At 42.3% G+C, this 13,148-nt stretch overlaps 1 protein-coding gene across 7 annotated transcripts in view; it reads right to left on the reverse strand.

The window, feature by feature from the left end:
* Positions 1-13,148, reverse strand: part of hspg2 (heparan sulfate proteoglycan 2) — a 551,229-nt gene that overhangs the window by 226,867 nt on the left and 311,214 nt on the right. For all 7 annotated transcript variants that reach the window (XM_072245063.1, XM_072245064.1, XM_072245068.1 and 4 more), the window contains 2 exons: positions 8,204-8,344; positions 7,004-7,198 (listed from right to left, as the gene is read on the reverse strand). In XM_072245063.1, the coding sequence (XP_072101164.1) occupies positions 7,004-7,198; positions 8,204-8,344 (336 nt within the window). The remainder of the gene's footprint in view (positions 1-7,003; positions 7,199-8,203; positions 8,345-13,148) is intronic.

Raw genomic sequence — 13,148 nt, forward strand, 5'->3', positions numbered from 1 at the left:
CAGGTTTTGGAGCTGTTTACAAAGCAATCTCCTCAGAACAATAGGTGATTTCACTGGGGTATCCGGCAATACTTTTGTGCTTGGAAGCTTGCTACAACCATATTCACATGTTGATCTATTTTAAATCCAAACTTCCGTCTGGTCAAGGAGGTTTATTGAGACCCTCAAGTTACTCCAGCTGGCGAGGTGATCAGAGGACAATAACAAGCTGGGAGTGAAGGGGAAGGAAGGCAAGCACTAACATTTTAAGTTTACATTAAATAAGGAATACAACTAGGAGGAGAAAACAGCTAAAGCATAAAAATAAAAAGCGGAGAATAAAGTGAAAATGTAAAAGAGGAAAAAGTGGTTGAAGGGTGTCACTACAGGAATCAAGTGAGCTTGGGAGATAAGAGTTAAACATTGGGGAGACAGATCATTAAATTGTCAAATGGTCCTCATAAAATAAATGTTAAATTGTACAGTACTGCCTTGAACTATCTCTTGGCTTGCTAACTATCTCTGTGTGTTTACTGTTTAATACTAGATTTTGCCCAGAACTTGGCCACAGGAGAGTGTCATGCACCCAAGACCATTCTATTGAGAGTTCAATAATTTTCCAAAAACTACATACTTGTACCACTGTAATCAACCATGCACAGGCAAACTCAAGCAAACACAGCCATCACATCAGAGAGAAGGCATCACTCTACCTTATGCCCACGTCTAATGCGGGCAAAAAATTCCTCCTGCTGAAAAAAAGGGAGTAAGACACCGATTGTACATATTGAGCAGAGGGTTCACAGTAACAGACTCAAGTACAGCGAGAACAACTGGCCCACCTTTATCATTTCACATTCCTTTCACATTCTCTGGATGCACTAGATCCTTTTACAGCCAACAGGGCACTCTAGGTCTGGTCACTGTTGAAACATAGGGATTGCTACAACTTATTTGCACCTATCAAAGGCTCAGTAACAGCAACTTTACAATAACCAAATAATGTACAGGTAAAAAACTAGAGATGGCTGATAACACTCAGCAGATCAGCCAGTACCACAGCAGTGACACTTTAGGTTTACCTCTCAAATACTGCTTGACCTACTAAGCTTCACCAGTAACTTGTGTTTTGATTATAGAGCAGTTTAAATGATTCAGTCTGCTATTTAAAGATACACCAGAGTAGAGGGGATTATGGTTGGGGGCCTTGATTGGATGGTACCTTTGCATCCATATAGATTTTTTGTTCCTGGAATGGTGCTTGAACTCACAACTTCCTGTTTCCAATGTCTACCTTGGTACATTAGCAGGCCTTTCAACTTGAACCACTGAAATTTAGTATCACACTGGTGTGGCTGAAGTAGCTGTGGGCGTAGAATGTAAGATTAACCTGCTGAGGGGCAGACCATATTTTATGTTATTTATTTTGCTGTGAGAATTCTATTGTGGACAATTATAATTTTAACAAATTACCCGAGGCCTTATGTCAAAATACCGATACAGTTCCTGAAATTGATATCCTAGACTCATTCAAAGCAGTAGATTATTGGTGTTGCATTGTGAAGACAGGCACTGGCTTGTTTTGAAAGAACACTGCTTTGCTTCCCGTCTATCCATGCAAGACTTTTTCAATGTTCAGTCTAGTGATATTCACAGAATTTATCCCAGATAAAATCTAACCTTTGAACTAGAATCTAACCATTAAACTTTGGAATTTGGTAACTTGACCTGAATAAGGATCAAAGTTTTCAGTGAGTTCAAGAAGTCAAGCTTTAGGTTTCAAGGTATCAGCTTCCAGAAGAAGAGCAGAATTAAATGTATACACAAATTAACACTGAGACTTGAGATTAACCCTCGACTGAACTCAGTGATTCACACAGACAGATAATCTATGTTATACACTGTACTCTATTTTATTCAGCTGCAAGAACCTTTGCAGTGAGGCAGTGCTGTTCTCCTTTGAAGTGCACTACTATCATGTAATAAAGACCGTATGCTCAGTCAGATATACCAGTCGAAATACTATTCACAAGCATGCATGAAATTTTGAAAGTGCATATTACACCAGTAGCCTTGGCGGAGATTCAATCAGGCTGGGTGGAAAAGCACAACAGTAACTTTCTCTAGCTTCACAGAAGTGGGAAGGAGCTGAAGGTGGGAAGGAGCTGAAGGAAGAAAGGAAACTGTGGGAAGACGTTCAAGAACATAGGACACATGGACAGAATTTAGGCCTTTGGGCCCATTGACTCCGCTCTGCCATTCAATCATGGCTGATTTACTTTCCCTCCCAGCCCCATTCCCCTGCCTTCTCCCTGGAACCTTTGATGTCCTTACTAATCAAGGACCTATCAACTTCAACTTTAGATATATCCAGTAATTTAGCTCCACAGTCGTCTGTGGCAATGAATTCTGTACGTTCAACACCTTCTGGATAAAGAATTTTCTCCACATCTCAATCATGATCTTCAAGCACATACTAACCCTATTAAGTGGAATTTCCACAATACAATCCTTATAATGCCTCATAAAGCCTCATCATTACATCCTTGCTGTTGTATTCTAGCCCTTTCGAAATGAAGACTTCCCCTTTAGAAAACCGTGTTGATTTTGCCCTATTTTATCACATGCCTCCAAGTACTCCAAAAGCTCAAACTAAATAATAGACTCCAACTTCATTCCAACCACTGAAGTCAGGCTAACTGGCCTATAATTTCCTTTCTTCTGCCTCCCTCCCTTTGCAAAGAGTGGAGTGAGATTTGCAATTTTCCAGTGATTCCTGAAAGATCATGACTAATGCCTCCACAATCTTGTCAGCTACCTCCTTCAGAACACTGGAATGTAGTCCATCTGGACCAGGCGACTTATCTACCATTAGATTTATCAACTTCCCAGGTACTTTCTCCTTGGAGCAATGAAACTCACTTCTGCCCCAACACTTTCATATTTCTGATATTCTGCTAGTGTCTTCCACAGTGAAGACTGATGCAAAATACTTATTCAGTCCGTCCGACTGACATTTCCTTGCCCTCCAGTTACTACCTCTCCAGTGGTCTGTTATCCACTCCCATCTCTCTTTTACTCTTTATGTACCTGAAAACAAAAACTTTTTGTATCCTCTTTTATATTATTTGATAGCTTACCTTCATATTTCATCTTTTCTCTTTATGGCTTTTTAGTTGCCTTCTGTTGGTTTTTAAAAGCTTCTTAATCCTCTACCTTCCCACAATTTTTTTCTAAATTGTATGCTCTCTTTTTAGTTTTCAAAGTTCAAAGATCAAGATACATTTATTATCAAAATATGTATACATTATACAACCTTGAGATTCATCGCCTTGCAGTCAGCCGCAGAACAAAGAACCCATTGAATAAAAGACCATCAGACTCCCAATGTGCAAAGAAATAAAAAACAGATTGTGTAAACAAAAGTAAGCAAATAGCATTCAGAACAAAAGTCCATGAAAGCAAGTCTGTACATAGGCACAAAACCAAAGACCCTCAGTTCAACACAGAGCTAGCCCATCCCTCGCCTTGGGCCCCGACACCCTGACCTTTTCAATCTGGCCTGGCGCTTAACTCAACATCCAAACATGAGGTTCTATTGCTTTGACGTGCTCTGGGGCCTGGACTCCGCCACCTTGATTCGACCTGTACCCAACCTTTCCAATTCAGCCTGGTGCTTCCATCAGTTAAACCTTGGGGGTCTTCCCCACTGTCTCGCCTCAATTCTGCCGCATCAAATCACCTCCATACAAAGGGAAGTTAGATTGTTTAACAGAAGGAAGTGTAATTAACAAATTATTTTGTTGCCATTGGCCACCACAAGTAGGCACTGAACTTCAGCAGCACCATCTTAAACTGGAAGTCATGGGAGACGTGCTGTCTTTGACTTCCCTTGTCAACCTCATCCTCCCTTTAGAGTACATCTTCATCTTCGGGATGTATCTCCCCTATGCCTTCTGAACTTCCCCCAGAAACACCAGCCATTGCTGTTGTGCTGTCATCCCAGCTAGTGTTCCCTTCCATTCAACTTTGGCCAGCTCCTCTCTCGTGCTGCTTTCCTCTACTGAAACATTGATACATCCAGTTTTAACTTCTTCTGAACTGTAGGGTGAACTCTATCACATTATAATCACAGTCCCTTGAGGGTTCTTTTAGCATAAGCTTCCTAATTAAATCTGGCTCATTACATAACACCCAATCCAGAAATGCTGTTCCTTAGTGGACTCAAATGCTCTAAAGAGCCATCTTGTAGGTATTCTACAAATTCCCTCTCTTGGGATCCAGCACCAACTTGATTTTCCCAATCTACCTGCATTTTAAAATCCCCCATGAATAGTACAACATCACTCTTTTTAAATGCCTTTTCTATCTCCTGTTGTAATTTGTATCCCACATTCTGGCTATTGTTTGGAGGCCTGTATATAATTCCCATCAGGGTCTTTTTAGCCTTGCATTTTCTTAACTCTAACCACAAGGATTCTATATCTTCCAATCCTATGTCACCTCTTTTGAAGGATATGATTTCAATTTTTACCTACAGAGCCACCCCACCTCTTCTGCCTCCCTGCCTGTCCTTTCAATACAATCTGTGTCCTTGGATATTGAGTTCTGAACTATGATCTCCTTTCAGCCACAATTCAGAGATGCTCACAACATTATTCCTACCAATCTCTAACTCCGCTACAAGATCACCTACATTATTCCATCTACTGTGTACGTTCAAATATAACAACTTTATCATTCTTTTTGATTTTGGTCTTCTGTTACGCTTTAACAAATCCCATTGATAGCAATTCTACCTTATCATCTGCCTGGCCTTTCTCACGGTCTCACTACACAATGCATCTAGTTGTATCCCAACTGTCCCATCCTCAGCCCTATCACTCCCGTTCCCATCCCCCTGCCAAACTTGTTTAAATCCTCCCCACCACAAACTTACCTACAAGGATATTGGTCCCCCTTGGGTTCAGATGTAAATAGTCCTTTTTGTACAGGTCATACCTTCCCTAGAAGAGATCCCATTGATCCAGAAATCTGAAACCCTGCCCCTGCACCAATTCCTCGGCCATGCATTCATCTGCCAAGTCGTCCTACGCTTACCTTCGCTGGCATGTGGCACAGGCAGCAATCCAGAGATTACTATCCTGGAGGTCCTGCTTTTCGGCTTTCAACCTAACTCCCTATATTTCTTCTGCAGGATCCACCCCCTTTAGAATGCCATGAACGTGACCCAAGACATACCTGTCCCTGGCACCTGGGAGGCAACATACAATTCGGATGTCTCTTTCATATCCACAGAACCTGCTTTCTGCTCCTCTAATTATGGAAATCCCTGTCATTACTGCACTCCTCGACTTCTCCCCTTCCCTCCTGAGCCACTCAGAGCCAGAGACCCAGTGTCCCAGTAGGTTGCCCTCCCCAGTAGTGGTTTACTTATTATCAGGGGAATGGCGTAGCAGTACTCTGTACTCACTGACTATTCTTTTCCCTCTCTCGACAGTCACCCAGGTACGAGCCTGCTGCAACACAGGGGTGACTACTGCACAAGGTGCAGTTCCAGTTCCTTAACACGGTCTCTAAGGAGCAACTTGATGCCCTTCATGCATATGTAGTTATCAGGGAGACTGCTGGTCTCTCAGAGTTCCCACCGCCTCATAAGCAATTCCTCACCAGAGGATCAGAGGTTGAGAAGGTCAGCAACTTTAGGTATCTCGGTGTTATCATTCAGAGTATCTGTCCTGGGCCCAGCATGCAAAGGCAGCAATGAGGGAAGCACAGCAGCACCTGTACTTCTTTAAAATTTTGTGAAGATTTGGCATGGTATCTGAAACTTTGGCAAATCTCCATAGATATAGTGGAGAGAAAACTGACTGTCTGCCTGGTAAGGAACCACCAAAGTTCTTGAATGGAAAAGTGGATATGATCCAGTCCATCATGGATAAAGCCCTCCCCACCATTCAGTACATCTACATGAAGCATTGTTGCAAGAAAGCAGCAACAATCATCATTGACTCCCATCACCAAGGTCAAGCTCTCTTCTCTCTACTACCATCAGGAAGGGGGTACAAGAGCCGCAGCAGCCACCCCGCCAGGTTCAGGAACAGTTATAACCCCTCAACCCTCAGGCTCTTGAACCAAAGGGGATAATTTCACTTGCTGCATCACTGAAATATTCCCACAACCTATGGACTCACTTTCAAGGACTCTTCATCTCATGTTCTTGGTGTTTATTGCTTATTATTTATTTTTGCATTTGCACAGTTTGCAGTCTATTGTACACTGGTTGTATGCCCTAGTTGGTGTGGTTTTTCATTGATGTGTTATGGTTATTATTCTATTATGGATTTATTAAGTATGCCTGCAAGAAAATGAATCTCAGCGTTGTATATGGTGACATTATACGAACTTTGATAATAAATTTACTTTGAACTTTGATCTCACACAAAGAACATCCCACTATCTCTGGATCCGTTCTCAGTACACTATCTATAGGTACTTACAAACAGTAGGAACTACTAGAAACTTACTTAGAATCTCTACCTGTGCCTGCCCAAGCCTATTCTTACCTGGGCCTGTTGAACCATAGCTAGACTACTGTAACACTGTCCACTCGTGCGATGGTCACCCTGCTGCTTACACCTCCCTTCTTTTTGTTGGCCCTGCGCTGATTGCAGCCTGCCGAAAAACAGCCAAAAAGCACCTGAGTTCTTTTTAAACCTTACGCTGTGTCACCAATAAATGACCTCTCCCGTTGACTGCTGCCTGCACAAAAAAAGCCCTGGTAAATACCAGGCCAGGTATTTCAAGCTGGACCCTTGTTTCAGTCTGGAATCACTGACAAAATATTCATGGACCAGAAACCTGGCAAATCAATGCTGCAGTGGGATACTCCTCATTCACCATAACATACATGGTTTATTCACCATCTCCTTTATAAGATGTGAGCAGCACCTCACAGGTGGCCTGTTTTAATCTTTAAACTTTCCTGTCCAATGGACAAGGTTGTGTAGTTCTGTGGCCATACCTTGTCCCCTTGAAATGCTTCTGGAAGCTGCCAATAGTAGGACTCCTGGGTGTACTGCCCAAAACGTCCAAAAGAGAGCTGTGGCTGGCCCTCCCTCACAGTCACCGTGAATCCAGAGTTGATGTGTGTAGTGCGCTGGCGGCTCACCAAGGAGAAGTTCTGGAAGTTATTTGGTGGAATAAATGGGCTGGTGACCTGCAGAAGTTAACAGAAAGGCATCAGCAACAGTGACATGTGAGAATAGGAGACTAGATCCAGTAAGACATTCGCTCTGCACAATAACCATGAAGTTGAAATGGCTCAATGATGAATGAGACTTTAAGGAGAGGAACACACAACTCTTACCCCTTCATCTCTTTTCCTTTCTAGTCTTTCAATTTATCTCACCTTTGACAGGTAAAAGAGCTATTGGCAATAATGCATTGAGACAGATGACTTGGGGCTAAGGGAGTGGTAAAATGATAGTTCAGAATATCCACAGTGAACATTTTGATATTCCACTGGGAATATTTAATGCATGGGATCAGTGAGGTTAGATCTTCACAGAGACATAACCACACCTATCAAGACCATCGGCATCTGTAAAAATCCATCAGGGAGCTGGAAGGTACCTTTGTGCCTGAAACACTCTTTCTGAATGTGGCAATAACGTTCTTGGGCCTGTCAATACTGAGGTCTCTGCTTCCAGCCTTAGCCTCAATATTTTGAAAGGGGGCGCCACTTTGGAATGTGACTGAAGACAATCTCAGCTCATTGTGGCATCAAGTCAAGCGCTGGACTCCAGATTCTTACAGTTCCAAGCACTCAACTCCCATTATATACTGTATATCTTCAGCCTTCCAGAATCTTTCCTTCTTCACTTGTCCAGAACCATTTATACATGAAGCATACGTGTGGTCTTTTAATGGACCAGTTTCTACTCCACAGGTGAAGGCACTGTTGGAGGCAAGCGTGGCTAATTACAGAGGGGAAGTGATACTGGAAGAGCGAAGTCTCCAGCTGTAGTAAGTATTAACTCAGTCAACATTACACTTGCCTAGGACCCAAACCTAACACCAGTTACATGTTGACAGGAATTGAAAGGTTATCATTGCCCCAGGACTCTTGAGTACAGTGAGACTAATACGCTTCACCCGTGGCTGATGTTAAAGCCTCAGGATCCTCAGTTAACCTGCCATTGTGGATTGAATGTAAACATACCAGTTTCCTGTAGTACGAGGAGCTGCTGCATTTCTGGATCACCCCCATACAGAAACAAGGCAGGCATCCTTCTCTGTTGTCTGCACTCAGGAAGAAATAACCGTGTTTGCAGCTGTCACAGGTCTTCCCTTCCACGTTAGGCTGCAATGAGAAACAAATGATACGTCAACAAGCTGAACGTGAGCTCGTCAGATTTAATGTTACTGGGTCATACATACCAAACTTGAGTGGCATGAATGGGTGTGCATTTTGAGGTTCCTATCTCGTGGAGACAGTACCCAAACCAGACTGTCAGCACAATATCTAGTCAAGGAAGAATAATCTGTGCTGATTTTGTTCATTTACAGTCAAAAGAATATGGCAGCATACACTGGATGAATTCCTCTGCAGATAACTATTGGGATCTAATATACAGCTTTGCCCTGCTGCAGTAGTTCTAATTTGTTCTGTATTTCACTTAAGTACATAACTTGTTACTCAGAGTTCCTTTTTGTTTTATAAGTTTTTAACTATTTCCATTAAACTTTGGCGGATTGAGGCAGCCTTTTAATTGGGCCAAAATGTACTGGACCCAATGTGCCCTAATTAACCAGAATCCACAGTACTATTTATATTTATTTATAGATGTTGTGTGTGGTTGCCTGGCTAATATTATTTTTCATGTACATTAGACTCTTAAGTGACATTGACAAGATGTGGCTCTGCCACCTTCCTGAGCTGTTGCAGTCCTTCACGTGCACATGTCCTTATGACAAAGGAGCCTATCGAGTTTACAGACTAATCCAGTTCTCTCACCAATTTCCACTGAAGTGTATTCTACCCACATTCCCATCAAGAACCTCTCCCAAATTCTTTCAAGATTCTACTATTAATCTACACACTAGTGGCAATTTACTGTGTTCTATTAACCTACCAACCTGAACATCATTAGGATGTGGAAGGAAACCGGGAAACTCATAAGGTCACTGGCTGAATGCAATCAGGAAAACCCACCAATGCCTCTACCTTCTGAGGAGGCTGAGGAGACCTAAACTATGCACATCAATACTCACGACATTCTATAGGTGTGCACCAGAGAGCAACCTAACAAGCTCCATCATTGCAGGATATGGAAAGGCTACCTACCATCAAGGGCACAAATTCAGAAAGGTTTTGGAAAAGACCATAAAGCCATTTGACCATTGAGCCTGCAGTACCATTTCAGCATGGCTGATCCATTTCCTTCTCAACCCCATTCTCCCAGTGCCCTTTCACGTACTGACTCATCAAGACCTATCAACCTCCGCTTTAAATACACCCAATGACCTGGCCTCCACACTCACTGGCTAAAGAAATTCCTCCTCATCTCTGTTCTAAAGGGAAGTTCCTCTCTTCTGAAGCTGTCCCCTCTGGTCCTAGACTCTTTCACCATAGGAAACATCCTCTCCATGTGCACTCTATGGAGGCCTTTCAACATTTGAATACTTCAATGAGATCCCCCTCATTCTTCTAAATATGAGCGAGTATAGGCCCAGAGCCATCAACTGCTCCTCAAACGATAAGCTTTTCATTCTTGGAATCATTCTCATGAACTTCCCTGATCCATCTCCAATGTCAACATGCATAGACATTGCCTTATAAAGCCTCAGCATTACATCCTTGCTCTTGTATTTTAGTTCTCTTGAAATAAATGTTAATGTTTCATCTGCCTTCCTCACGAACCTTCAAATTAAACTTTAGGGAATACTGCACAAGGACTCCTTTGCACCTCGGATTTTTAATTTATTCCACATTTAGAAAATAAACAATGCTTTTATTCCTCTCACCAAAATGCACGACCATACACTTCCCAACACTATATTCCATTTGACACTTCTTTGCCCATTCTCCCAATCTGTTCAAGTCTTCCTGCAGCCTCCTTGTTTCCTCAAAACTCCCTGCACACTCACCTATCTTCATATCGTCCCAAACCTGACCACAAAGCCATCAATTCCGTCATCCAAATCATTGACATATAACATAAAAAGAAGCTGTCCCAAGACTGACCCCTGCAGAACCCCTCTAGCCACTGGCAGCCAATCAGGTAAGACTCTTTTCATTCCTATTCTTTGTCTCTTGTCAATCAGACAATACTCTACCTATGCTAGAATCTTTTTAGTAATACTATGAGCTCTTATCTTGTTAAGCAACCTCATATGTGGCACCTTGTCAAAGGATTTCTGAAAATCCAAGTACACAACATCTGATTCTCCTTTGTCTATTCTGTTTGTTATTTCCTCAAAGAATTCCAACCGAATGTCAGGCAGGATTTTCCCTTAAGTAAACCATGCTTTGTCCTACTTTATCCTGTGCCAAGTACTCTGAAACTACATCCTTAACAATCAACTCCGACATCTTTCCAACCACGGAGGTCAGTCTAACTGACCTAGAATTTCCTTTCTTCTGCCTTCTTGAAGAGCGGATGACATTTCCTATTTTCAAGTGCTCCGGAACAATACCAGAATCTATTGATTCTCCAATGATCATCACTAATGCCTCCACAATCTCTCCAGCTATCTCTTTCAGAACCCTGGGGTGTAGTCCATCTGGTCCATTTGACTTATTTACTTACAGATGTTTTAGTTTCCCAAGCACCTTCTTCCTAGTAACAGCAACAGCACTTGCTTCCACTTCTTAACACTCTCAAACTTCCAACATACTGCTAGTGTCTTCCACAGTGGAAACTGATGTAAAATACTTATTCAGTTTGTCCATTTCCTTGTCCCCTCATTACTACTTCGCCAGTGTCATTTTCTAGTGGTTCAATATCTATTCTTGGCTCTCTTACCCTTCATACATCGGAAAAATCTTCCGGTATCCTCTTTGATATTACTGGCTAGATTGCCTTCATATTTCATCTTTTTCCCACTTTTGGCTTTTTTTAATTGCCTTCTGTTGAATGGTTTTTAAAAGTTTCCCAATCCAGTAATCATTTTCCAATGTTCTATAGATTCAGGATCAGTTCCTGCGGATTGGAGGGCAGTCACTTTTTAAGAAAGGAGGGAGAGAGAAAAGAGGCAATTATAGACCAGTTAGTCTGACATCAGTGGTGGAGAAGATGCCGGAATCAATTATAAAAGATGTAATAGTGGCATATTTGCTTAGCAGTGGCAGGATAGGTCCAAGTCAGCTTGATTTACGAAGGGGAAATCATGCTTGACTAATCTTCTGGAATTTTTTGAGATTGTAACTATGAAAATGGACATGGGAAAGCCAGTGGCTGTAGTGTACCTGGACTTTCAAAAAGCCTTTGATAAGGTCCCACATAGGAGGTTAGTGTTCAAAATTAGAGCAAATGGTATTGGGGGTAGGGTACTGACATGGATAGAAAATTGGTTGGCAGACAGGAAACAAAGAGTAGGGATTAATGGGTCCTTTTCAGAATGGCAGGCAGTGACTAGTGGGTTACCACAAGGCTCGGTGCTGGGACCACAGCTATTTACAATATGCATTAATGATTTAGATGAAGGGATTAAAAGTAACATTAACAAATTTGCAGATGACACAAAGCTGGGTGGCAGTGTGAAATGTGAGGAGGATGTTATGAGAATGCAGGGTGACTTGGACAGGTTGGGTGAGTGGGCAGATGCATGGCAGGTGCAGTTTAATGTGAATAAATGTGAGGTTATCCACTTTGGTGGCAAGAACAGGAAGGCAGATTACTATCTGAATGGTGTCAAGTTAGGAAAAGGGGAAGTACAACAAGATCTCGGTGTCCTTATTCATCAGTCACTGAAAGTAAGCATGCAGGTACAGCAGGCAGTGAAGAAAGCTAATGGCATGCTGGCCTTCATAACAAGGGGAATTGAGTATAGGAGCAAAGAGATCCTTCTGCAGTTGTACAGGGCCCTGGTAAGACCACACCTGGAATATTGTGTACAGCTTTGGTCTCCAAATTTGAGGAAGGACATTCTAGCTATTGAGGGAGTGCAGCATAGGTTCACAAGGTTAATTCCCAGGATGGCGGGACTGTCATATATTGAAAGATTGGAGCAACTGGGGTTGTATACACTGGAATTTAGAAGGATGAGAGGGGATCTGATTGAAACATATAAGATTATTAAGGGATTGGACATGCTAGAGGCAGGAAACATGTTCCCGATGTTGGAGGAGTCCAGAACCAGAGGCCACAGTTTAAGAATAAGGGGTAGACAATTTAGAACGGAGTTGAGGAAAAACTTTTTCACACAGAGGGTTGTGGTTCTGTGGAATGCCTCAGAAGGCAGTGGAGGCCAATTCTCTGGATTCTTTCAAAAAAGAGCTAGATGGAGCTCTTAAAGATAGCGGAGTGAAGGGATATGGGGAGAAGGCAGGAAAAGGGTACTGATTGTGGATGATCAGCCATGATCACAGTGAATGGTGGCGCTGGCTCTAAGGGCTGAATGGCCTACTGCACCTATTGTCTATTGTCTCCAACTTCCCACTAATTTTTGCTCTTACATATGCCTTTTCTTTTGATTTTATGTTGGCTTTGACTTCCCTTGTTAGCCATATACTGCCTTTAGAATACTTCCTCTTCTTTGCGATATATCTATGCTGCACCTTCCAAATTTCTTCCAGAAACTCCAGCCATTGCTGCTCTGCCATCATCCCTGCTAGTATCCCTTTCCAATCAATTTTGGCCAGCTCCTCTCTCATGCCTCGGTAATTCCCTTTACTCCACTGTAATACTAATACATACATATCTTCACAAACTTCAGGATGAATTCTATCATATTATGATTGCTGCCTCCATATTATGATAGCTGATCCCTCACGGGCTCAACCTCAAGCTGCTTCAAAAAGCCATCTGGAAGGCATTCTACAAATTCTTCCCCTTGGGATTTCAACTAGAGCTGCAAGGAGATGAGAACTAAAGTGGCAGAACAGAAAGTGGGGACAGATGTTGAATGCGCAACTCTTGAGTCGCATAAATTTCAATGCAAAA

This window comes from Mobula birostris, chromosome 27 (assembly GCF_030028105.1).
Source record: "Mobula birostris isolate sMobBir1 chromosome 27, sMobBir1.hap1, whole genome shotgun sequence".
Classification (NCBI taxonomy): domain Eukaryota; kingdom Metazoa; phylum Chordata; class Chondrichthyes; order Myliobatiformes; family Myliobatidae; genus Mobula; species Mobula birostris.